General features: G+C 39.0%; 1 protein-coding gene across 17 annotated transcripts in view; it reads left to right on the top strand.

The window, feature by feature from the left end:
• Positions 1-25,302, top strand: part of KIAA1217 (KIAA1217 ortholog) — a 1,016,332-nt gene that overhangs the window by 373,586 nt on the left and 617,444 nt on the right. For 3 of the 17 annotated variants that reach the window (XM_056800114.1, XM_056800112.1, XM_056800110.1), the window contains exon 1: positions 21,490-21,918. The exons of 1 other annotated variant lie outside the window; for it this stretch is intronic. In XM_056800114.1, the coding sequence (XP_056656092.1) occupies positions 21,708-21,918 (211 nt within the window). In that variant the 5' untranslated portion in view covers positions 21,490-21,707. Of the gene's footprint in view, positions 1-21,473; positions 21,919-25,302 lie in introns of those variants that run through there. 13 more of the 17 variants (XM_056800103.1, XM_056800104.1, XM_056800095.1 and 10 more) reach the window with 7 other exon arrangements.

Here is a 25,302-nt window from a genome sequence, read left to right as displayed (position 1 = left end):
ACTATATAAAATATGACCTATATTAAGAGAATCAGGGGATCAGTTAGCCAGTCAATAAGCATGTATTAAGTGTCTACTATTTGCCAAGCACCATTTTAAACTCTGGAGATACACAAAAAAGCAAAGAATATTGTGTTTAGAATCAAGAGGCTTGGGTTCTAGTTCCAACTCAATTCAACTGCATTTAATAAACATTTATTAAATACCAATCACATGAAAGGTATTTTGCTAAATTGCTTCATACTAGCTATCCAATCATTTTTCCTGTTTTAAATTTTTCAGATTACATATCAATTCAATTTTAATAATCATTTTCTGACATTTTGAGATCCATGTTTTTAATCCTCCCTGAGATGGTAGATAATATGACATAGGTTATATATGTGTTATCATGCAATTCATATTTCCATGCTCATCACTTTGGGAAAGAAGACATATCTCTTACACAAGAGAAAAATGCATGAAGGAAATAAAATGAAGAGTGGTATGCTTCAATCTGCGTTTGAACATGATCACTTCCTTCTGTGATATTGGATAGCCTTTTTTCCTTGTGAATTCCTTGGAGCTGTCCTAGATCCTTGCATTACTAAGAATAGTTGTCATTCACATTTGATCATCAGATATTGTTGCTTTTATTGTATACAGTGTTCTCCTGGTTCTGCCTTCTTCACTTTGTATCAGTTCATTTAAGTCTTTCCAAGTTGGGTTTTATATGTGTGTGTATGTGTGATCATCCTGTTTATCATTTCTTATGGTATATAGAAATACTTATAATTATAAGCAAGTCATTTAGATGTCACTGATCCTCAGTTTCTTCTTCTGTAAAATGAAGTTAATGCACAAAGTGATTATAAGTGCTCTGACAATTTTAAATTGATATATACAGTGTAGGTGTGTGAATATCCACATATCTACACATATGCACTGTAAGATTTAAAATAGTTGGAGACATAAACTGTAAGAGTTAAAATGGTTGAGGTCTTAAACTGTAGTGAGTAAAATAGTGGAAGATAGATATAAGAGTGGGTGAGTAAATTTGTGACCTCAGAAATTATGTTTCACTACAGTGTCTTGGTTTTTAATCAAATATAAGGTGGTCACCAGAGAAATATTCCCAATTATGAATATACCCATCAACTGGGTTTTATAGAGAATTTAATTAATAATACAATGAGGAATTAAAGAAAAGAGAGAAAGAGAGAAAAAGGAAATAAGTATGAAGGGCCTTAAGCCAACATGGCCTAGACCTGAGTCTTAAGAGAGAGAGATCAGTTAGTCTTTTATCCCTCACCACAAGGTCTGTCTAAGCAAGGATTCTAGTGACAGAGTCTCCTCAGAGTTCCAGCCAGAGTCCTCCTCAAAGAGCCTTCCAGCCAGAGATTGTTCCAAAGGGACTCTCTCCAGAGCCTCCAGAGGGACAGAGTCCCCTCAGAGGAGCTCCAGCGAGACCTCCTTAGAGATTGTCCTCCAAGAATTTCCCTTCTCCAGAGCCTCTCTCAAGAGATTCTCCAAAAGGATTGATCCTCAAGCGATTCTGCTTTTTCTTATATAGGGGGTTTTCTCCTATGTCACCTTCCCTAAGTTCTTCCATCTACCAATCACAGTAGATGTTTTCCAAAGGACAACCCATTCTAAAAACAGAACTGCTGGGTTGACTGATCCCTTTAGTAAATTTGTACCAGAGAAAACTTCTGAATAAGTTTTTACCTCTTTGCTCCTGGAAAGTTTACAAGTTCCCTGACCTTTAATAGGTACTTAGCACCCCATTGTATTAACTCTAAAAATAGGCATGGCTTAAAGAACTTTTTGCCTCATTATAAGTATGGGTTAAAGTACTTTCATTGTTTAGCAAGGAGTTCTCTCCCCCAAAGCAGTCCCAAGTACGGGTGGAGCAGAGGTCCTCCCATTTCTGATCCAAGTAGAGTTCTCACTGTCAAAATGGGGAATGTTCCCAGTAGGGAATTGTTCCAATGGAGAATTCCCCAATGTGGAAATTTTTAACATTCACAAGTCTGAGAAATTTCAAGATTCACAGCATATATATGTGAAGATATATATATATCCATGCACATTTACATGACCAAACTTATTATTCATTGATATGCACATTATGTCTCTTCTAGTAGAATATAAATTTCTTGAAAACAGAGATTGATTGAATTTTGTACTTGTAATGCCATTGTCTAACCTAATGCCTACCCTATTTTATAGGTATTCAACAAATGAATATTTATTGGTTAGTAGAGGAAACTCCAGATTTGGGAAACCCATTCTACCAGGGCATATAAATCCATGCTCTGCAAATCATACTTTTAGGGGGTTTGTGGAGCCCCTAATGGGTTAAGTGACTTGCCCAGGATCACACAATCAGTATATGTCAGAAGTGGGATTTGAACTGAGGTCTTCCTGACACTGATCCAGTACACCAGGCTGCCTCTCAAATTCATATATGAATTAATAGTTGTTATCTTGTTGAGCTTGAGAATGTAATTCAGGTTTAAACTGGGTCCTCCTTCTTGTCCCTTGCCTCTTATGAGATTGCAAGTCTTAGTATCAGTTTGAAGACAGAAGGGCTGCAAGGGCTAGGCAATTGGGCTTAAATGACTTGCCCAGGGTCACCCAACTAAGGTGTGTTTTAGGCTAGATTTGAACCCAGGTTCCCCAAACTCCAGGACTTGCACTCTATCTACTGAACTACCTAGGTGCCCCAAGTCTCTATTTGTTTCTTGATTATCTAGAGAGGGCAGTTTTGACTTTGGACAACCCCATTGGAGTGTCACAAGCCAGGGGGTCCAAAACACACTTAATTCAATAGAGTATTATAATTTATTTACTATATTACCCCTTTTTGGGGAGAGGTTATTACCCCACTTAGGTAATACATTTTACTAGGGATTTATCCTTTGGATAATTTGTTTTATAGTAAGGAAATAGTTTGCACATTGAAATGTACAAATCATTCCTATAAATAGCATAAGAAAAAGTATACCTCATCCAAAATAATGATTTATTTATATCTATTATCTAAGGTTTTAGAAACAAGGTGATGAAGTGCAGGCTCCCTTACCATTACTTCTGCTGAGTGAAGCAGTTACAAAGACTCAAGAACATCCTGCAGCAGTAGGGAGAGTATCCCATAATCCTCTATGGGAACATGACAAATTGGACCATTTTATTGCTTAATGGCATATTAGGTCAATATGCCTTGTAATGTGTAACTAGTCTGAGTTAGGAATCCCAAATCTAATGGGAAAATTCTTTTAGTAGTTCAGAATTGATTTTCAGGCTTTCAGAAAGACAAAGTTCTTGGCCAGTATCAGTGCTTCAGCTGGACCTTAGGCTCTTTCCATTTTTAACAAATAGAGTACAAGTTCAGTTTCATTCCTCTAAGATGGAAAAACAATCTGACGACGGACTTGTCAGGCATCTGTCATTGAGACAGGCAGGAAAGAATGACAGAAAAAGGTGCTAGATTTGGCCTCAAAGGATCTGGGTTTGAATCATGTCTTTTCCCCCTTTTTGCCACCTTTGTGACCCTGAATATTCGTCACCTCACCTTTGTGGGCCATACTGGGTTAAGTACTGGACCTGGATGGAATCAGGAAGACCCAAGTTTAAATATGGTCTCAGACACATCCTAGCTGTGTGACCCTGGGCCAAAGCACTTAACCTCTGCCTGCCTCAACTTCCTCAACTGCAAAATAGTGATAATAATAGCATTCACCTTCCAGGGTTGTTTTTAGAATCAAATGCAATATTTGTAAAGTGCTTTGCAAACCCTAAATTGATATATAAAGGCTAGTTATAATTCTTAGTTACCATTATTATGAGAGGTCTGGTCTTTTCAGGTCCCTTCCAATTCTAAATCTCTGATCTCTTAATATGAAAACCAGCTTTGCTAATAGAGGCTCACTCATGGCATGTTTTCCATTAAATGATAAATTCTTCTAGTCATGGGCCCTTATGAAGACTGTCTCATGAAGACAATGATGAAGTCATAGGTCTGGTACAAAAGAAGAAAAGAAAATTAATATAGAAAGAGGCTATAAAAGTCCATGCATTCAAGCAGGCTCTCTCTCATGCCAGAAATTTACTCCACATTTTAGAATCCCTAAGACTCTGTTGCCTCCTAGACAATACACTATTCTGAGCCCTCTGGTTGCTAATACCCTCCCTGCAAAAAAATTCCTTTGAGTTTATTTTGGGTACAATTTGTATTTACTCAACTTGTTTCCCTGAGGGCAGAGACTATTTTGTGTTTGTCTTTGTATGTCCTTTGCCTAACAAAGTACAGTAGTACAGTAAATTCTTGTTGACTAAATGAATGATTAAATGAAAGAATAATTGGATGGATGATCTCAGGTGCCACCCCTTCCAGGAAGTCTCCTTGGATCACTTTCCATTCTTGCCTCTTCCCCTGCTGAATGTGCCTCCTTACACTTCAAATATTCCTAGAGCAGGAATGTCTCCTTTACCCCCCCCCCCATGGGAAACCCCACTTATGGGATCCTGTTCCTTAAGAACAAGGTTCCTGCCATTTGTTTTGTTTATTTCCCTGCATCACTTGTGGTAACTCACATAAAGTAGATCCTTTCTAAAAGCTGGTTGAATTGAATTGAATTGTATTCTTGCCCCCACGCGTATTTTATAATCTTAGTTTCAATTCTATTTGACTCTAATCCCTTCAAGATAGTTTCTCCTTTCGTATTTCATAGATATCAACACAGCCAGCATTTTACCCTGGGTCCACCAAGAATCATAACCTATTCTTCTTTATTGTTTTAACCCTTATCTTCTATTATAGAATTAATATCATGTATTGGTTCTAAGGCAGAAAAGCACTATGCAATAGGCAACAGGTGTTAAGTGACTTGCCCAGGATCACACAGTTAGGAAGTGTCTGCGGTCAAATTTGAACCCAGGACCTCCCCTCTCTAAGCTGGGCTCTCAATCCACTGAGCCACCCAGCTGCCATCTAACCTATTCTTTATCATATCGTGGATCCTTCCTTCCATCTTATATGCATTAAAGAATATTCAGAATCTGCACTGTGCTACTGTGTCTTCATGCAAATAAGTTCAAAGTGCTCTGTCGATTTTAACTTATTCATTTGTTTAGCAAGATCTGAACACTTTGAAACTTTTAGGAACACAGTTAGAAACCCAGGATTCTTGACCAACCCTGCTGGGAAAATGTAATTGTGTTGGCTAGGGCTTCAGATGATCAGTGACTTCCATAGGTGGGGTTTGGGGTTTGGTTAGTGTCGAGAGAGGCCAAACTGAAAGTGACTAGAACCAGAAACTCAGATAGATGGTCAAGGTGGAGGCGAGGGATAAAGGAGGATCCCACTGGCTCACTAGAGATCCAGACAGGCTTAAAAGCCAACATCAGGGAGGCCCAAACATCTCAATTTAAAAATCCAAAGCTAGAACCTCAGAGCCCTAGAAGAAATCAGACAGCAAAGATGGGGACTCAGGGTTCAGGATATTAGTTCTTGGACTAATTGGAGCAGGGAAGTATCAAGGTTCAGTCTCAAATAATTAAAGAGTCATGCAAGAAACCAAGACAGGTATTCACATAGCAATGAACAAGATTCACATGCAAAACCTTGAATAGAAGACAAGAAACTTAGGTACAGCGTAAAAAGTAAGACCTCAGGTCCTGGTTACACAGTCCCTAAGGTCAGGGTGAAACCAGCAGCAGTGTTGAAGAACTTAGGTTCAAAAATTGGTCCTCCTTCTATAGGGTTCATCTCTCTCTGGGCCTCAGCTTCCTGATCTATAAAATGAAGTGTCTGGAGTAGATGATCCTTACTATTCCATATCCAATTATCTTCATCATAATTAAATTTTCCTTAACGAAGGACAGGACTAATCAGTGTGAGGAGATAACCATGAGCCTCCATGTCAAAGTTCAGTAGTCCTAACCTCAAAGTTAGGGGGATAAAGGACCAAAGAGTCAAGCAAATGATTTCAAGGTTTCAGTTCTACATTTAGAAATGTATAGAATTACAGAATCTGTTTTTGAGAGCTGGATGAGACTTCAGCTATCAGACATCCAACCTATCCTTAAAAGGAATTTCCATAATCATATATTGAACAAGTTGCTATCCAACCTCTGGTTTCTGACAACCTCTACGGAGAAGGGACCCATCACCAACCAAGACAGCCCATGCCATTTTTGTAAAGCCTTCTCCGTTACAGTCTTTCATGATCTCAAACCTAAATTTGCTTCCTCACAATTTCTACCTCTCAGGGGCTAAAGAGAACAAATCCAATACCAAGTCTCTTCATCATGACAACTCTTCTCCCACTCTTTCCAAGAAGGAAGAAGAGCACTTTCACTGATGTTATGATGAATTAAACATGTACTTCAATTAAAAAAAAAAATCCCAATTGGCCTGAGAGCCCTTAAAGACATCAATTCTGGATTGGTGTTTTCTTAGCCTTTTCAGGAGATTAGAATATTTAGTTACTTTTTTATTGTTGTTGGAAAGCAATGGGAGAAAGTGGAGGGTGGAGAGTGAGGGAAGGAGAGAATCATGGTTTTAAATGTTTTGAGAAAGGACTGAAGCAGTCCATCAGTCAATCAGTCAGTCAACAGATATTTATCACACAACACCCTAGAATACCCATGTAAAGAATGAAGCAATCTGTCCCTACTCTCAAGGGGCTCACATTCCCAAAGGGGAGATAGTATATATGTGTAGGTCTATACAGAATAAATAGAAAGAATATATATGCAAATGGATACAAACTAGTTCAATTCAAGGTAGTCAGGGAGAAATGACATTAAATGTTGGGGAAATCAGCAAAGGCTTCATCTAGAACATGGTATTTGAGCAGCACAAGAATGTTGCTATGACTTTCTAGCACCAAGGGAAAAAATCGTGTTCTAAAAGAGGCGTGTGGGCTTGTTCTGACCCTCTAAATAAATGTGGCCAAAACTTAGCCCCTCTCTGGCAGGTTTCAAAGAAACGGAAAGAAGGAAGGCAATCATGCTTATTCACTTGACAAGTTAAGCAGGTCACATCATGAATAAATATATGGATAGATGAGAAGCACATATTATATGTATATGTACATATATAGATGTATGTGTATATATATTTTTAAGCTGGTTGGTAATATGGATAGTTTGATCTATAAAGAAAATGGTACCTGAAACTATATTTTAAATTAACCTCTTTATGTCAAAAGAAAAAATTCATGAACTGTAAAGGAGAAAAGAAATACTAGAAGACATGGTCTTATAAAATCTTGGTACCTGAAACTATTTTAAATAAGCCCCTTTGTGTAAAAACAAACAAACAAACAAACAAACAAAAATAACCCATGGATATAAAGGAGAAAAGAGAGACTAGAAGACATGGTCTTATAAAATCAGAATGATTCAAATGATTTAATAATTATTTAATCATGAATTAGTGCTACAGTTTAAAACCAGAAGAAATCCCCTTATAGGTCCTTTAATCCAATCCTGCTATTTTTTTATGAGAAAACATAGTCCTAGATGGATAAAATTACTTACCAAAGGCCACACAGCCAGTCAACCGTGGTGCTTTGATTTAAGCCTATGGCTTTGGACTACAAATCCAAGGTTCTTTCAGTTGCATTCTGATTTCTCTCATAATCATATGATCATGGTTCTAGAGCTGGAAAACACTTGAGAAGCCATTTAATCCAACCTCATCATTTTAAAGGTGAGACAACTGAAGCCCAGTGAAATGAGTTGATCTGCCCAAGTTACAGAAACAGTAAATAAATAAACTAAGATTTGAACCTACAAGAGATAAATCCCTCTACCAATACACATAGGCACCCCCTGTGTCATATAGTTACCTAGAACATTAATCAGTTAATTAACTTGACCAGATAACAGCCATATTTCTAAGACAGGATTTGAGCAATTTCCTTCCTGGTTCCAACAAAGCTCTCTCCACTGTGACCCTCTATCTCTTGTTCTAATGCTAAGTACAAAATAGCTGAATCTTACAAGATTACTACAGAATTGGATGGAAGATAGCTTTAGAAAGGAAGGTACTAGCAGCTGGGGGAGACTTACAATGGCCCCCAGGAAGAAATGGAAGGCATAATGAAAGTCTTTCAATTCATTTGATTTTCTTTTAAGGCTACATATTCAAGATGAGAGGAGAAAAGGAGCTACAAAGCCCTAGGATTCCTAGCTCTCATTGGTTATGCATCAACACCTGTTTTTCTTATAAATTTATCATAGCATGAATGAGAAAGGAAGGAGGAGAGGCAGTTCTCAATTTTCCCCAATCACAAACATGCATATTGACAATCAGAACAGATGGACCAAATGACCTAAAATATTTAATGGCTGTGTTTTTGTACATACAACCTTATCAAATATAAATTAAACAAACATTCAGAACACTAGTTACTTTCCTGAAGGTCTCAGATTGAAGATAGAGCAAATCTTTCATTTTTGTCCAGCTTTGCTCTCGTGATAATTCCTCATAAAGCCTGTTCGGTTCTTCCTCTCCCATTAAATCAGAATATCTTCCAGCTCACAGGCACTAACAATGAATTCTATGTATACCTGAAAAATTCAGCAATCATCCAGTGGTATGAGTATTTTTATGCATTCCTGCATGTCCACATGTGTTATAAAATAATATCTTCTTTTTCCTGAATGATGTTTCTTGTTTCCAATTCTTTTATAATTTTGTTTTATTGAGGTGTTTTTTCAAAAATTCTGGGAAGTCGGCTCCATCAGTTGCTCTATAAAAAGACAGAATAAGAACTTGAGCTGAGGTGAAGGGAAAAGATTTCTAAATCAAGCCCCATCAACCTTTTGAATTTTGGAAGCCCAACTCAAAGAAAAAGAATTAATAAACATTTGCCCTTTTGGCAAATATTCAAGTGTAATTTCATTCATTCCTTTACTGTTCACTAGTTTTGTTTCATTTTCATGGTACTCAGTATGATTTAGTAATGCTTGCAGTAGTATAAGGGCACTATCCGCAGGTTTGCCATAATCATCATCATCATCTCCTTCACCACCATCTCTGGTAGTGCCCTGAGTACTGAAAGTTTCACTGTGTGATTTTGAGGGGTTGCATTTGTGATTTCAGTGGGGAAGAGGGAATTACTTATCAGGAAGCTTCATCTACCAATGCAAGGCAACACCTCTGCAACTTAGATAATTGAGCCTAAAACACTGACTTGTCCAGGGTCACACATCCATGTGTGGGAGGTAGGACTTGTACAAGGATATTCCAGACTCTAAAATTGGTTTTCCATCCTCTGCCAAGCTGCCTCTGTACTTGTCTTAATAAATAAGAATAATAAACAGCACAGTGGATAAAGGATATTGCTTCAAACCTGGCCTCAAGATGCATTCTAGCTCTGTGACCCTGGACAAGTTACTTAATCTCAACTGCCTAGCCCTTGCCACTCTCCTATCTTAGAATTTATACTAATGCAGAAATCAATGGATATGAGGGCAGCTTGGTAGCTCAGTGGATTGAGAGCCAGGCCTAGAGATGGGAGGTCCTAAATTCAAATCTGGCCTCAGACACTTCCCAGCTGTGTGACCCTGGGCAAGTCACTTGATCCCCATTGCCTAGCCCTTACCATTCTTCTGCCTTGGAGCCAATACACAGTAAGGGTTTAAAAAAAAAAGAAATCAATGGATATAATAAGTAAATAAATAGTAATAACAATAATAGTTTAATTGGAAAGCATTGGGTATCATAAAGAAGATTAATTTAATGAAAAGGGATCTGTCTTTACTGTAGGATACAAAATGTAAAAAATTTTTGAATCATTAACTTTTGTTTAGAATCTGCATGGTACTTTAAATACCATGGTAAAAATGTCTATCTGTAGAAATTCTAGTCCACAACACAGTCTGGGAGTCTGACACATTTCAGTTACATTTTTCCAAACTGCTTCCAACTCTCATATTGACTTATACATCAGCCCTGGATTAAACTGCTTTTTGGTTTTAAAAATCATTTTTTTGTCCTGCTTTGGATATTTTCTAATGCACTAAAGCATTATTTTAAAACATATTTAAGATTCTCAGGCAGTACCAAAGCACAGATGGGTGGCTTTCTGAAAAAAAAAAAAAAGCATAATTTATACACTCCATTAGAAAGACATTTTCAAAGATTCTTAGAAATTAAGATTGTTAAATTTATCAATCTTGCTCAAAATTCAGCCAGGAAATTGAGCTTGCAAGCCTTATCGTGAGTACTGAAATCATGAAAAGTCACACAGAAGTATACTGTTTTAAAGGGGCAAAATTTTAATATATTTTATTGATGCCTTTTGTCTTACATTGCAGTCATTTCCCATCCTTCTCCAGATTGGATCTCCCTCATGAAAAAGAAAAATGATTAAGTATGAAATATCTGATTCAAAGCTAGTATCTGAATTTAAAAGGGCTTTCTTAGAGCAAAGGCTCAGATATCGTATCTTCTACACATCAAAATTATGTGTCCATATACCCCTGACCTCAAACCCAACCAGCCCTATATTTTGTTAAATGACAATAGAAAATATGTAGGATGTGATCACATAACCTTTGAAGTGGACGCCATTCCTGTTCCCCTTTTATAGTGGCAATACAAAAAGAATCCATTCTATTTTGTCTTGAAGCTGGAAGCAACATTGGCTACTTAGTCTACCCCTGGAACCTTATCCAAGGTGCCTAAAGGTAAGGCACTCAGCCTGAGATGAGTAGGATGAGGTAAAAGTTTATATACACAGCCAGGACTAAAGCCATCAGGGACAAGATTCATCAATATCAATTCAGAGTAAGGACCGATGTGCTGATGAAGAAAGACTCAGATCTGTAGGAAAACTAGACAACAAGCAAGGGTAGCCATCAGTGCAAACATTTCCAATCACCTGCTTTACATGAGGAACTGTTCTAGGTACCAGGCAATAGATCCTTCTAGTAGGACAATGCAAGAAGGTTGGTGTTAAACCCATTAGGGCTTTATTATTTCCTCCCTTCTACCCACTACTCTTATGCAGTTAGCTTAGAAAAATTCTACCCAGATGCATCCATTTAGGAGTTTCCTTTAGGGATTCAGGCCAAAAAGAAATCACTGCCTGCCATTCAATTCAATTCTTGTCTATTTTTTCCAGTAAGTTTCCTAAGGATTTAGAGAGGTTGGTCTACCTGATGTGCCAGAGGACCTCCTAGCTTGCTCCTGACATCACAAGAGCACCAGGGGAGTACACTACCCATCAACCTTCATTCTTCTTCTTTGTGCCATGACCAACCCATCCTCCCTTTCTTTCATAAGTTAACAGGATGTTATCCTTGATTCCTGTTATTCTTTGAAGATCCTCATATATTGTAGCCTGCCTCCACCTACTATGTGTTTGCCCTCTGTGTGATATTCAATTTTAGGTCATCTGTGATAATTATATCTCTCAATGCCATATCACAACACCAAAAAAGATAGTCTTTCAGGAAATAGCCAAGCTCTTTTGATAGGAAAAAAAAAAACACCCACCTTACAATGAGGAGGAGAAAGATGAAAATGATGGAAGGATTAAAGAGTCTGAAAACAAATAGACCTGGTTCAACTACAACCTCTGGGTTCAGGTGCATTCTGGTTGGGTGATCATGGGTAAATTATTAAACTTCTCAGTTTTCTAAGCAGACCTTTAAGACTTTGAATTTCAAGGACAACTAGGTGGCACAATGGACACAGCGCCAGGCCTGGAGTCCAGAGGACCTGGGTTCAAATGTGACCTTGTATACTTCCTAGTGTGTGATCCTGAGCAAGTCATTTAGCCCCACTTTCCTAGCCTTTGCCATTCTACTGTCTGAGAACTGATGGCAAGTCAGGAGGTAAAGGTTTAAAAAGAGGCTGTAAGTTGCAAAGATGGTGCCAACTTGCTCCTCATCCCATAATTCCTTCTATCTGTGAAAGCATGTCTTTTCCCTACTCTGATGCTTTGTTAAAGGCTCCTATTTCCATATAATTGTTGTTCAGTCATTTTTCAGTTGTGCTCAGTTATTCATGACCTCATTTGAGGTTCTCTAGGTAAAAATACCAGAATGGTTTTCCATTTCCTTCTCCAGCTCTACAAATGTGGAAACTGAGGCAAACAGGGGTATGTGATTTATGGAGGATCACCCAGTCTTCCCAACTTCAGGACTGGCAATCTACCCACTGTGCCACTTAGCTGCCTTAGATTCCTAATCAGAAATGTTGAGTAGCTTACTCAGGATCAGGCAGCTGGTAATTGGTTATGATGGGATTCAAACTCAAGTTTCCCCAACTCCAAGTCCACTATATGTTTTTAAAAACCCTTCTCTTTTATCCTAGAATTAATACTGTGTAAGGGCTTGGCAAGGGTGGAGGGGCTAAGTGACTTGCCCAGGGTCACATAGGTAGTATCTGAAGTCATATTTGAACCCAGGACCTCCCCTATTCAAGCCTGATTCTATCTTCGGTGCCACCCAGGTGCCCCCTCAGTACACTTTCTGCTACGTCATGTTGCAGTTAGAAGGCATACAGAGTCCATGTTGCTACTGATACAAAATCAAAATTAGGAAGACTCAAACTAGGAAAGGAGAGCCAAGGGAAAGGGCAGATGGCCAGACAGGCTCTGGAATTTGGGCCACCTGTGTATGCCTATAAACAGAGCTGCCAAAGCCCAGCTTCTTAGTGACCTTTTTCCATAGGCTTTCTTGCTTCTCTTAGGAAGCTGCTATGCCCACATCCTCCACTCTCTCTCACCATCTGCTGTTTTGCTGTAGGATGTGTGGCTTCCAGGTCCTGGGGCTTGGTTTCCTCACAGCTACTCAGTCTCCAGATACGTTCATCTGCACAGACTATATTGGGAATCTTGCAATCTGTGCTGTTGCTCCATAACGGGCTTTCATGGCCAATATAGCAGCAGCATGTGACATTTGAGATGGGGAAGGGAATCCTCCCTCGTCAGCACTGGGACTGATGATGCTGTGTCACCACACCAGCCGGGAGTGGATTGGGACACAAACTGCTGGTGACCATGCCCTATGGCTCCTAAACGAGCTAGCAAATTCAATCAGTACCCTGCCTCCTCCCCAGCTCAGTCCCCATCATGAAATAGCTCAGATTTAACCAATCCAGGAACTATCTGGAGGATAGGAAAGCTGGCACCATTTAGGAGAACCTCTGCCATCCTTCTGATACAAAGATGTGGGAAGCCCTCCCTTGAGGATGGTCATGTTCCTCATAGATGCTTCAGAAGGGGCAGCTAGCTACTGCAGTAGACAGAGCACCAGCCCTGGAGTCAGGGAGACCCACGTTCAAATTCACCCTCAGACCCTGGACAAGTCATTTAACCTTGTGCAGATGGAAAATTTGCCACACCTGAGGTACATTCACAAGCATCCTAACACAAAATGAGGAAAAAACTCAAAAGGATGCTGGGAATAAATCTGCCACACCCTGTTTGCCTCAATTTCCTCATCTATAAAAAAAAATGAGCTGGAGAAGGAAATAGGAAACCACTCCAGTATCTTTGTCAAGAAAACCCCAAATGGGCTGGATACCACTGAACAACAATTTAGTTTCCAGTTAGTCCATTTGGGCTTGCAATTCACCTGTCTTCTTGTTCCCACCGAACCAGGAGGTCATGCTGTGCCAGCCTGGCTGGTAAAGCAGTACCAAGAAGATCATAGGTAGCTGGTTGACACACTGAATAGAGTATTGGACTTGGAGCCACAAAGAGCTGAATTCAAATTCTTCCTTAGGTCTTTGCAAGCTATATTGACACTGGGTAGTTCCATGAACCTCTTTCAGCTTCAATTTCCTATCTGTATAATGGAAATAACTATTAGCATCTACGATACAAGACGATTATGAGAATCAAACAAAATAATATACATAAAGCACTTTTAAGACCTTACAGTATTATATAAATTCATGTTATATTGATATTATATTCAGGAACGGTAAGGCTATCTGGGAGCTTAAGATAATTTTTTTTTAAACCCAGACTAGATCATGCCAGAACCTGCTCCTATGTGAGGTTTTTGCCTCCACACAGGCAAACAAAATGGTCCCAGAAATCTTCCTTATGGATATCTTCTTAATAAAAGTAGGGTCCCCACCTCCACGTTAGAATAAATGAACTCGAATAAACAGGCAAACTTTTAGCAAAACACCTACTTTGTGCAAAAGGCAAGGCTCAAAGTAGGTGGTCTTTGCTTTCAGGGTGCTTACAGACTACTGGGAGATATACGGCTGCCCCACAGAAAGAGGGCGAATAGATGGGCTGGATGAAAGAATGTCTCTGGCATCTGCTAGTTGTGGGATCCTGAGCAAGTCCCTGCCCATCTCAGTGTCCAAGGTTAGTCTTTATGAGTGTAGAGCCAGAGCAAGTGCTGATGTGGGTTGGTGTCAGATGTTTCCTCACCGGGAGAATCCTACCGCGATGGAACCATAGTTCTCTACCAAAAAGCAAAGCAAAGGAGAAATTGTTCTTCTCATCAGTGAAATGGGTTGTCACAAAAAAAGCATTTTGCCAAATTTTTTTTTAATGATGTTGTACATGTGTAGAATGACTTGAATTAATCTGGCTTAAACCTCAGATGAGAGACTAGATCAAGCGATCTCAAATCCAAACCCATAAGAAATGGGCTGCTTATAACTACACACACACACACTCACACACACACACACATGTCCACATGTAAACATACACACATATATTTATACATCCATAAACACATGCACATATATACACATCCCCAAGTTGTCTTTTTTTCCTTTTATTTTTCCTTTTATTCTAGTGAGTTTGCATTTCTCTTTTGATTCATAAGCCTTTGTGAAAAAAAAAAGTTTTAGGATACTATAAACTTTAAAACAAAATGAAATCTGAGTATGAAACCAACAAATATAGGTGACTATCGAGTCTGTCCAGGTCTATGAACCTACCTGTCTCTTCCATCCTTTTTACTGGTAACTGCTTGGTTCAGTGGAGAGAGATCACCAGACTTTCAGTCAGGAAGACCAGAGTTCAAATCCAGCCTCAGATACTTACTACCTGTGTGACTCTGGGCAAATCATTTGACCACCAACTACCTTACTTTCCTCAGTTATAAAAATGAGGATAATAATAGCACCTACCTCATAGGGTTGTTATAAAGATCAAATGAGATAATATTTGCAAAGTACTTAGCACAGTGCCTGGCACATAGGCTTTCAGCTCCTAGTGACCAGAGAGTAAAGGATAGGAACATGTATAAAATTTGGGTACCATGAATTCTAAAAGCAGTGCTAGATTATGAGGCTAAGATGACAGATCATTCCAAAGAACAGACATATTTTGTCAAGAAAAAAATAGACTGTTTTGTGACACAGTGGAAAGAGTGTTGGATTTGGAGTCAAAGGAATTAAGGTTCAAATACTAGCTCTGCCACTGACTACCTATTTATTATTCTTTTACTGCCCAGTTGTGTCTGACTATTGGGAGGAAAATATTCACAGCACATGTTTATTTTTAATCTGCATTATTTTTTAAATTGTAATTAATTAATTAATTTAGAATATTTTTCCATGGCTACATGATTCATAGTCTTTCCTTCCTCTCTTCTCCCCCCTCCCCCCATAGCCAATGAGCAATTCAACTGGGTTTTACATGTATCATTATTTAATCTGCATTATTAGCATTTCCCCCATCACTTTCTTAAGTCTAGAAATTTAACAAATCAATAAATCAAGCCTGATATTCAGCATTTGTTCCATTAAAAATACACTGAAAATTTAGCATTTGGCTTTCATGATCTAATACCAGCTGGCTCTAACACACCATTCTTTATTATCTCTTCCATATTTGAACACATGGTCCTAGAAAGCAGTACAGTGTGGACCAGTGCCCACTGGGGGAGCTGTGGACAATAATCTGACCCTGAGATGTTTGTGACCATTCATATCAGAGGGTGGGAAGATGAGTAGCATCCCATCCTCCTAAGCAATAGCCAATCAAAGCGTTTATCTCCAATGTAACCATATCTGTCATTCCCCATCATGCCACCTACTGTCGAGGCAGCTAGAGTTCTGGGTCTTGAGACAGGAAGACCTGAGTTGAAATCTGGCTTCAAATACTATCAATGTTACCCTGGGCAAGTCACTTAATCTCTCCTTTACTAGTTTCCCTCTGCTACAAAGGGCAGGAGGGTAGGGGGAGTAATAAATCATCTATTTCCCAGGGTAGTTGTAACATTGTAAAGCATTTAGCACAGTGTCTACTACATAATGGATGCTTGTTTCTTTCCATATTTCCTTCATTTCTCCCCTCCTCTTTCTTCTTTTCCTCCACCCTCCCCCTCTTCCTTCCTTCTATCTCCTTTCTCTGATGTTCTCATTCAACTATTAACTCCTTGAGAGCTGGGACTGTTTTTCATCTTTCCTGCCTGACAAACAATAGTTAATAAATGCCCATTTCCTGATTGACAGTTCCCATCTCCTCCTCATCCCACCCTTCTGAGCACAAAAATCTGGCCCTCACGACAATTACAACTTAGCCACAACTTGAGTCCCCAGAGCAATAAATGAGTAGATACCATGGGGAGACTTCAATTCTTACCTCACCCCAGGTTGGCCATCTACTGTCCGCCATGTCACCTGGTGTTCTCTTTGGTAGTGCCTAGGGGGAGAAATTTCCCCTTTTCATTTTGAACAGGATAGAGTAGGTCTCACAGGATAAGCAGACATGGACCAATAGGGAATGCGGTCAAATTTCATTGTCTTATTTTTCTTCCCAAACCCACCCCTCATCCAATTTTCCCATTTCTATTGAGGGGACCACCATTTTTTCAGCTTATAACCTCAATATCATGCTCTATTCCTCAGTCTTCCCCCCTCCCAGGTTCTCCCATCCTATCATTTCTACCTCCACAATATCTCTCACATGCAAAATCATATTCTACTCACACAGGTACCCCTCTTATTCAAGGACTTGTTAATTTTATGGTTGGACTGAATATTTAATTGGTTGCCAGGAATTTAATTTCTAAATCCCAAAATTGAATTACTGAAGTCAAATGGAATTTATGCTAATTTATTTTACAATAGAGGGAAGATATTAAGGAAGAGAGAAAAGGGGGGAGAGAGAAGGGGAGAGAGAGAAAAAAAGAGAGAGGGAGGGAGGGAGAGAGAGCACTCCAGCTTCCTCTGACCCAGGGAGCAATTCTAAGGCCCTAGCCAGGGAAAAGGAGTCTCAAGACAATGGGCCTTTCCCAGAGGCTGATGCCTCCAGAAAGGGCAAGGAAGTCAGCCTTAACACTCACCAAGGTGACTGTCTAAAAGGAAAGCAGTCTGTGGCCTCCCACATGAGCTCCTCCAGGGTCAAGTTGCACAGCCAAGTGTCCCTCTTCACTCCAATTCTGAGTGTCTATCCTCTGTGTGTCTCTGTTTCCACTTTTTAAGACCTTTTTCTCTTGTGTTACTTCCCCTAAATTTTATGTCTACCAATCACAGCTGATGCTCCACTCCAGGACTGCCTACTCTTTCAAGGTTACAGACCTCCCACTCAATGTATGAAATGGGTGTTCACATCTTTTTGTCATTAAAATCCAAAATGGGTAGGTCAGCTTTAAGTACTGTATTTATACTTTGGGAATTAAACTCTAAAAATAGACAAGGGGTTACAATTTCATCTTCACAATCAAGGAAGAGCTAAGTACCTTCATTGTTACATTTTAGAGAGAGCCAAATCCAATCTTCACAGCCTCCATGCCTTTTGCCTTAACTTCCATCTCAGAATCAATACTATATGTCAGTTCCAAGGCAGAAGAATGTTAAGAGAATAGACAATGGGGGTGATGTGACTTGTCAAGGGTCACACAGGTAGGAAGTGTCTGAGACTAAATTTGAATCCAGGACCTTCTATCTCTATGCCTGGCTCTCTGTCCCCTGAGCCACCCAGCGGCCCCTTTGACCTTAACTATTTCAACAACCTCCTGACTGGTATCTCTGACTCAAGACTCCCATCATACACATTGCTATCAATGTGATTTCCTAAAGTTAAGGTTGAATCATGCCAGTCTTCTTTGCAATAAACTTAAGTGGCTCTCAATTGACTATAAGGTCAAATATTTGATATTTATTCCATCCTTTAAAAAGTTTTATGTTTAATAATATATGTAATTATTACTACAGTAGTATATGTATCTAATTTATAAATAATTAAGCATATAAATCAACAGACATTTTTAAAGTAGCTCCAATGTACCAAAGCACTATGCTAGCCAATTGTAATACAGATAACAAAGAATTAAAAGATGTCAAGTTGATAAATGAAAGACACCAAGTACATAGATAAACATATACAGAATAAATATAAAGAGAATAATTACAAATGAATTTCTTGTTGTTCAGTCATTTCAACTTTGTCTGACTCTTTATTTGGGATTTTTTTGGCAAAGATACTGGAGTGACTTGCCATTTCCTTTTCCTGCTCATTTTATAGATGAGGAACTGAGGCAAACAGGTTTAAGTGACTTGCCCAGGGTCACCCAGCTGATAAATATCAAAGGTCAGATTTTAACTCAGGAAGATGAGTCTTCCTTCCACCAAACCCAGTATTCTTTCTTTCCTCTGTGCACCACCTACCTGCTCTTACAAATAAATACAAAACAGTTCAATACAAGAAGGTTTTTTGAAGAGAGAGTACTGGGAGTTGGGGGGATCAGTAAAGGCTTCATTTCAGAAGGTGTCACTGGTACTAGATCTTTACAAAAGTTTTCCTGTAAGGCAGATGTTAAGAAGGAGAAAATTTCAGGCATAAGGGGTAGCCAGCACAAAAGCACACAGATGGGAGTTGGAGTATTATTTGTTAGAAACAAAGAAAAGGCCAGTTGAGCTGAATTGCATAGTATGGGGCAGATAACATCCAATGAAGCTGGAAAGATGAATCAAGACCTACTTGGCTAAAGGGCTTTAAGAGCTCCTCAACAGAAGAGTTTCTATTTTATTCTGTAGGCAATGGGTAGCCATTAGAGTTTATTTTGTAGGGGAAAGATAAGGTGACATCTAAGCTTAAGAAAAATCACTTTAGCAGCTGTGTGGAGGATAAACTGAAGTGGGGAGAAAATTGAGTCAGTAAAAGACATATACTTATATTGGAAGGAGATGCTTTTTTATTTTACTTTTTTACTGATGGGATGCATAATCAAAAAGGTCTCAAGAAGCTCCAAGAGGGCAAGAGAGCATAGGCAGAGGGCTGATTGTGTAGGCAGAGAGATGATGTCCAGAATTTGAAGTAACAATTGTAGTAGTGGGCAAGGACCTCTAAGGAACCATCATGGTCCTGATTGTAGAACTGAAGGTCAAGAAAATTACGTGGACAGTGATCAGCTGTCATGATGTAAGTTCTTTATCTTCGAGGCTGACTGTAAAAATCTCCAAGTCAAATATAAAGAGAATAGAAAAAAGAAGAGAAAAAAAGAGAAAGAGAAAAGAAAAATGAAAAAATTAGACACCATGTGCCAGGACTTGCACCAAGCATTGAGAAAAGAAATTAAGCAAGCAAGACTCTGCCCTCAAGGAGCTTATATTCTAATGGAGAAAATGGGATGTAAAGGAGAGCTCAAAGTGGGGTGGCAGTATGCCTGCCCTGCCTGGCAGGACTTGGAAATACCAAGAAAGTGTCCTGGTTCTAAGCAAGATAAGGTGAAATGTCCCAAATAAGAGCACCAAAATTGGGTGAATTGTGATGGAAGGGTAACAAAGAGGAGGGATGGTCAGAGTTTAGGAAACATGGTTTGAACATGGGACTGGGAGCAGTTGGTTGGCACAGTGGGTAGAGTATAATGCCTGGGATCAGAAGGACCTGGATTCAAATATGACCTCAGATACTTCCTAGCTCTGTGACCCTAGGTAAGTCACTTCACCCCAATTTTGCCTGAAGGAAAGAAAAAAGAAATGAAAGGGATACATTGTGGTAGCCTAGTTCTATGACACCAGGTCATCTACAAAATGCAAGATGAAGTCAAACCTCACCTATTACAGGGGCAGCATCCATATTCGAGTGGGAGGGAACTAAGGAGAATGAGCCATAGGGACTCGCTCATTACCAGGCTATGAGGCTTAGGGATGATTATATACCACCTGGAAAAGTGCTAAACAGCGCTGTTTATTCAATATAAATGTGAAATAGCCTCATGTTTACATTTGGAATGGTATTCGGTGATCACATATTTCCCAAACCTTTTTATGGTTTATAAAGAAACTCTCCCTAAGGGAATATAAAGTAATTGAGGTTGGAGAAAGCTTAACCCCGAATCATAAAATCACTGTTATGAGTAGCTAAAATAGAAAGTGGTTTTCTCTCATAGAAAAGAGTTTTTATGTTCTTGATATGAATGGAGGAAATGAATGTGTTGAAATTGGACATATACGATCCTTTGAAACACTTTATTAGCATCATTAGTACTCTTTTCTAAGGAAGAGTGGTAACAGCAGTGTGGTACTAAGGGACCGACCACCTCTGGTACTTAGTAGATGTGTGTGACCTTAGGCAAGTCACCAGACTTCATCTGAAAACTAGGATAAACAACACTTACCTCATAGGCTTGCTGTAAAGATAATGTTAGATTATGTGTGAAAGGCATTTACATGCCAATTATTATCATTATGTGTATAAAGCAAGCCAGTTATTACTATCATTCACCTGTTTGTTGAGAGGCAGTGTAATGTGATGGAAAGAACTAAGGGTAGAAAAAAATGAACCTATAATCTAATGCTTCGTAGCCCTATGGCCACCGGCAAGTCATTTCACCATCAAAATAAAGGGAATAACAGCCGACTTTGAAATGCTCTTGTGAGGTTCAAATGAGGTAACCTGTGCATGGAATAAATGCTCAGCAGACTTGAAACTGTTCTTGTCATTTGCTTTTTCTTTGAGAGATAGTTCAGTATGGCACACAGCCATTCTCGCTGAGAATCAGCTGATCGGGGATTCGAATCCTTCGTTTGGCACTTTTAGCTCTTCAGGCCCATATTTTTGGGCCCCCGAGTTGAGCGCTTTCCAACTTCAACGACTCTATGCTTCCTCCTCCTCCTCTACTTCTAGCCATACCCAACGGTCCACCTTCCACTTACGGTCGAAGTCAACGGTGACCTCCAACCTGGGTAGGGCAAAGACCTGCTCTTGCTTCTCACAATAAGCACCCCGTGCCTGCCGGGTATAAACAACCACTGAAATAACCATCGAGGTAGGCAGACGCACAGTGGATGGCAAAAGTTGATTCCGGGGAGGAGCTATACACTTGAACCGAGGCCTGGAAGGATCATTCATGCCATTGCACCCACCCCACATCTGGATTCTTTTTCTTTCTTTCACCTGAGTGGGTGGGGCAACGTTGACATTCTTATCCCCCTTGAAGGCTGCCCAGTGTCGAGTCTGTGCATGCTGGGAGGCGTGCGTTCGGAACAGTTTCTAGCCCAGCATCTGTTTTTTTTTTTTCCTCCCTCGGAGTTGGAGCGTTTACCATTGCAGAATCGTCAGCAGCTTTACCGGAGCCCACATCGACATTCCACAGGTCTGGTACTCTGTCTAATGTGACTCCCCCGTGCCTTTTGTCTAAAAGAGAGCGATTGGACTGGCAAGCCAGGACTTTCCATCGAGCAGCCTCTCCTTGTGGCCGTTGCAAAGTAAAAAGCTCAGAGGATTTTGAGAATCTGCTGGCCCAGCAGGTAATGTTCCGGCTGATTCGCGATGTCCAAGCCTTCTCGCTTGGCTAGACCGTTCTCAGCTAATGCAGCCTCTAAGCTGCCATTATCGAGGAGGGACGAGCAGGACAGCAGGCAGAAAAAACACAGTGTAGGGGAGAAGAATTTGAAAACTGGAAGTGAAGGCAATCTGGGCAAACAGCAGCAGGTGCAATCGGCAGCCGCGACTGCTCCCGGCAAGGCTCCTTCGCGCAAAGGTAATGTTTGCTGCCAGTCTCCCTGGTCCCCCTTCTCTAGAAGCTTCCCGCTTACTGGCTTAAGCATACTCCTGAGTATCTTAAAAGAGTTGGACTTTCCGGGTTCAAGAAGTTATCTGTGTGCATGCATGTCATTTTTTTTTTGTATAAAAGTTCCCAAGCGAGAGTCGCTGAAATAAGCAATTATTGTCAAAAGGTGGGGAACAAAGAAGAAGAAAACAACTTTCCCTAGTTAATAAAGGGGTAGTAAAATCAAATGAAGTCAGGAAAGTGTGTGTGTATAAATAACTGATACTTCCCCCTTGTCTCTCAGAATGACTGTCACCTCCCGAATTGTGCTCAACAGCCTTTCCTAGGGCAGCGATAGTCACCCCAATTTCTTTTCATTGCATAATTGGTTGAAAGGAAAAGAAACAAAAAAGTGGGGAGAGAGAATCCCTTTGAAAAAACACTTCATTAACTAGCTGAGATTTAATGCAGATTTATTATTTTTTGGCAGCTCCCTTTAAAAAATGAATTACTATATGGAGAAGTAATCTAATGATGGAGCTTTATGCCAAGCAGTACAAAGGAACCCTGCTGGCATCGTTAAATATTATACAGGAATGTAAATGAAGACAATCAGAGTTGTGTATGAATTTCTCACTTGTCAAGCATATGCCCAGTTAGGCCATCCAAGAAACTCAACCCAGTTCTGAAATGATCTCCTGCAGGTTAATGTTGTGCACATAATATCGGGGGCAGTAGAGGAAAGGTCGAAAAGGCTAAATCCATTTGTGCTCTTCTATTCTATCAAAAACCCTAATGAGGTAGCATTGCCAAGAATCATTTCTAACTAACAAGAATTTTGATATTGATACTTAAATGACATCTTTTGTATTCTTTGCCTAGGCACATGACTCAAGAGTCAAGTTTTCAAAAGCAAAATGCCATTCTAATTAAATACTGCACATTAAAATTAATCAATCAACAAGTATTCATTAAGGAGCTACTATGTGTTGGGCATTGTGATCACCGTGCCAGGAAATATGGGAAAGAATGAAATAGCCCTACTTTCAAGGAGCATACATTCTAATGAGAGAGAAGACAAAGCATGGAAATTGAAATAGAAATATTGACATAGATATAGATGCATTATATGTATAGATATGTGTGTTCTAGCTGTATAAATGAGATTGATACATACAAAGAAATTCTGTAAAGTAGTTCCACACAATGTAGTTTGGGAGGGAGGGCATTAGCAGTTTGGACATCAAAAAAAAAAAGGTTTTATATGTATTCTTTCTTCTAAGAAGAGTGGGACTCTAAGAAGCAGAGAAGATGAGGGAATGCATTTGAGGCATGTGGGAGAGCCAGCACAATTTGAAGTCAGATCCTCTCTATTAAAGTAAACCATAAATAGTAAAAAAAAAATGCAGTGTGATTTAACTGGCAACTAGAGATTTTCCCCCATTGCCTTCCATTTCAAAGGTAGAAGTTTCCATTTTAAGGGAGAGTTTTGTTTTGTTTTATTCCTTTAGAATAACTTATTGCATGTGTATAAGGAAATAGTGACATGATTTCTTACCTAGTGTGATGGGTGATGTATTTATGCTGGAAAAAAAATCCCCTCAAGAATTGCAATCCTGTGTAAAAGGCAAATGTCAAAAACAGCCGCAAATGGTTTAGGAAGTGTCAGTCGGCTGGAGAACCGACTGAATTGGGCCGCCTAAATGGGCAACTTTCTTTGATGTGATGTGTGTGAAAGCCAAAAACCCTGTAAAAAGAAAAGAAAAATCTAAACTTGAATACTACCCCAGCATTTCCATGGTACTTGCCCATATGAGGTGACTATAAAGGAATAAGGTACATATTTTTCAAATAAACCTCTCTGAATTTACTTATCTAAATGGGTACATTTCTTGAAAGTATCCACTTTGGAAGATACTTATTCCAAACTACCTTCTTTCTCAAAAACCTGTGAACCTCTTCCTTTGGAATTGTATGGGTACCTTTCTTTTGAATATCTTCAATAATGACCGTTCTTCATTCTTATAGGTGGGTGGGCAATTATTGGTTTTTCTTCAAAAAAATCTAAAAGTCACTTGGAGCCCAACCTGACAAATGAATAACCCAGACAGTGCCACTTTAAGGCATTTTTTGTTTAGTATGAAGCCTGACAATAAAATAAAGATTCCAGTTTTGGAGTGGTCTTTACACATTTCATTTATGAATAAACATTATTTTATTTTATAAATAAATATTTCAAAACAGGAACTTCAGAATATTTTAAGTAATGATGAGTGAGTACAAAACCAGCTCATAACTATAATGAAGAATTTCGTTCATCTGGAGTTGTAATTTTTGATATCTTGGCATATATATATATATACACATACAAATATATGTGATATTTGAATTATATAAAATATACATGTAATATATGTATATTATATATATGTAAGCATAATCTGCCATTATTGCTATAACATCATAATAGTACCCATCTACCTGAATCTATACAGCATAGCTGGCTAATACTGATGAGAGAAGCATTTGCTTCAGAGCTGAACTTTGGATACTAGGATTTTGTGTAATGTTGTAGGGTGATAAGAGGTGCTAGATTGGGTTCAGGTTCTCACTCTGCTCCTTACTACCTCTCTGATTTTGGCAAGATTGGTCCTCTTTCTGGGTCTCTGTTCCCAATTGAAAATGAAAAAAGTTGGTCTTGATGACCACCGATGTCAAATTTGAAGTCAGGTCTCCTGATTCCAGATCCATTATTTTGGCCACTCTATCAAAGTCATCTAGCTGAATATAACACAATTATTTAAAGTTATTGTTATTTATTTGTTAGTTGAAAGTAGTGCAATGGAGGGAGCACTGGACCCATAGAAATTTGTCTTGGAATTCTACTTCTGGCACTTACTGTGTGACCAAATGAAATGAAGAGTTATATAATGCCTTGCAGGTCACAGAAAATACCCCTGAATTATTATTATCTCAGTTTTACATATAAAGAAATAATTTTATTTACTGATTATTCATATCATCAATTAGATTTGCATGTTGGGTATATGTATACCCACTCTATCAAGAAAGTTTGTGCTTTAACTTTTCCACAGTTTCTCAGCAGGTAAATGTAAAATTATAATTAGCCACATTTTCCCTCCTTTTCTTCTTTTTGGTTTACCCTTCCTGTTTAGCAAAATATTATTTCTTTTATGAACAACAATTTAAAAATTGACAATATAATAATACAGTTAATTGTATCTTAAAAATTTTTAAGAGCAAAAAACAAAACTTGTCTCTGATTTAATATGGTTTCTTAAGTTAGGAAATCAAGTAGACATTGAAAGGAAATTTCTCAATGAGCCCATTCACTTGGATGATTCTAGGGCATGT

This window comes from Monodelphis domestica, chromosome 5, assembly GCF_027887165.1.
Source record: "Monodelphis domestica isolate mMonDom1 chromosome 5, mMonDom1.pri, whole genome shotgun sequence".
NCBI classification, from domain to species: domain Eukaryota; kingdom Metazoa; phylum Chordata; class Mammalia; order Didelphimorphia; family Didelphidae; genus Monodelphis; species Monodelphis domestica.
Note: the sequence above shows the minus strand (reverse complement) of the source record. Positions and strands in the feature narration are given on the sequence as shown.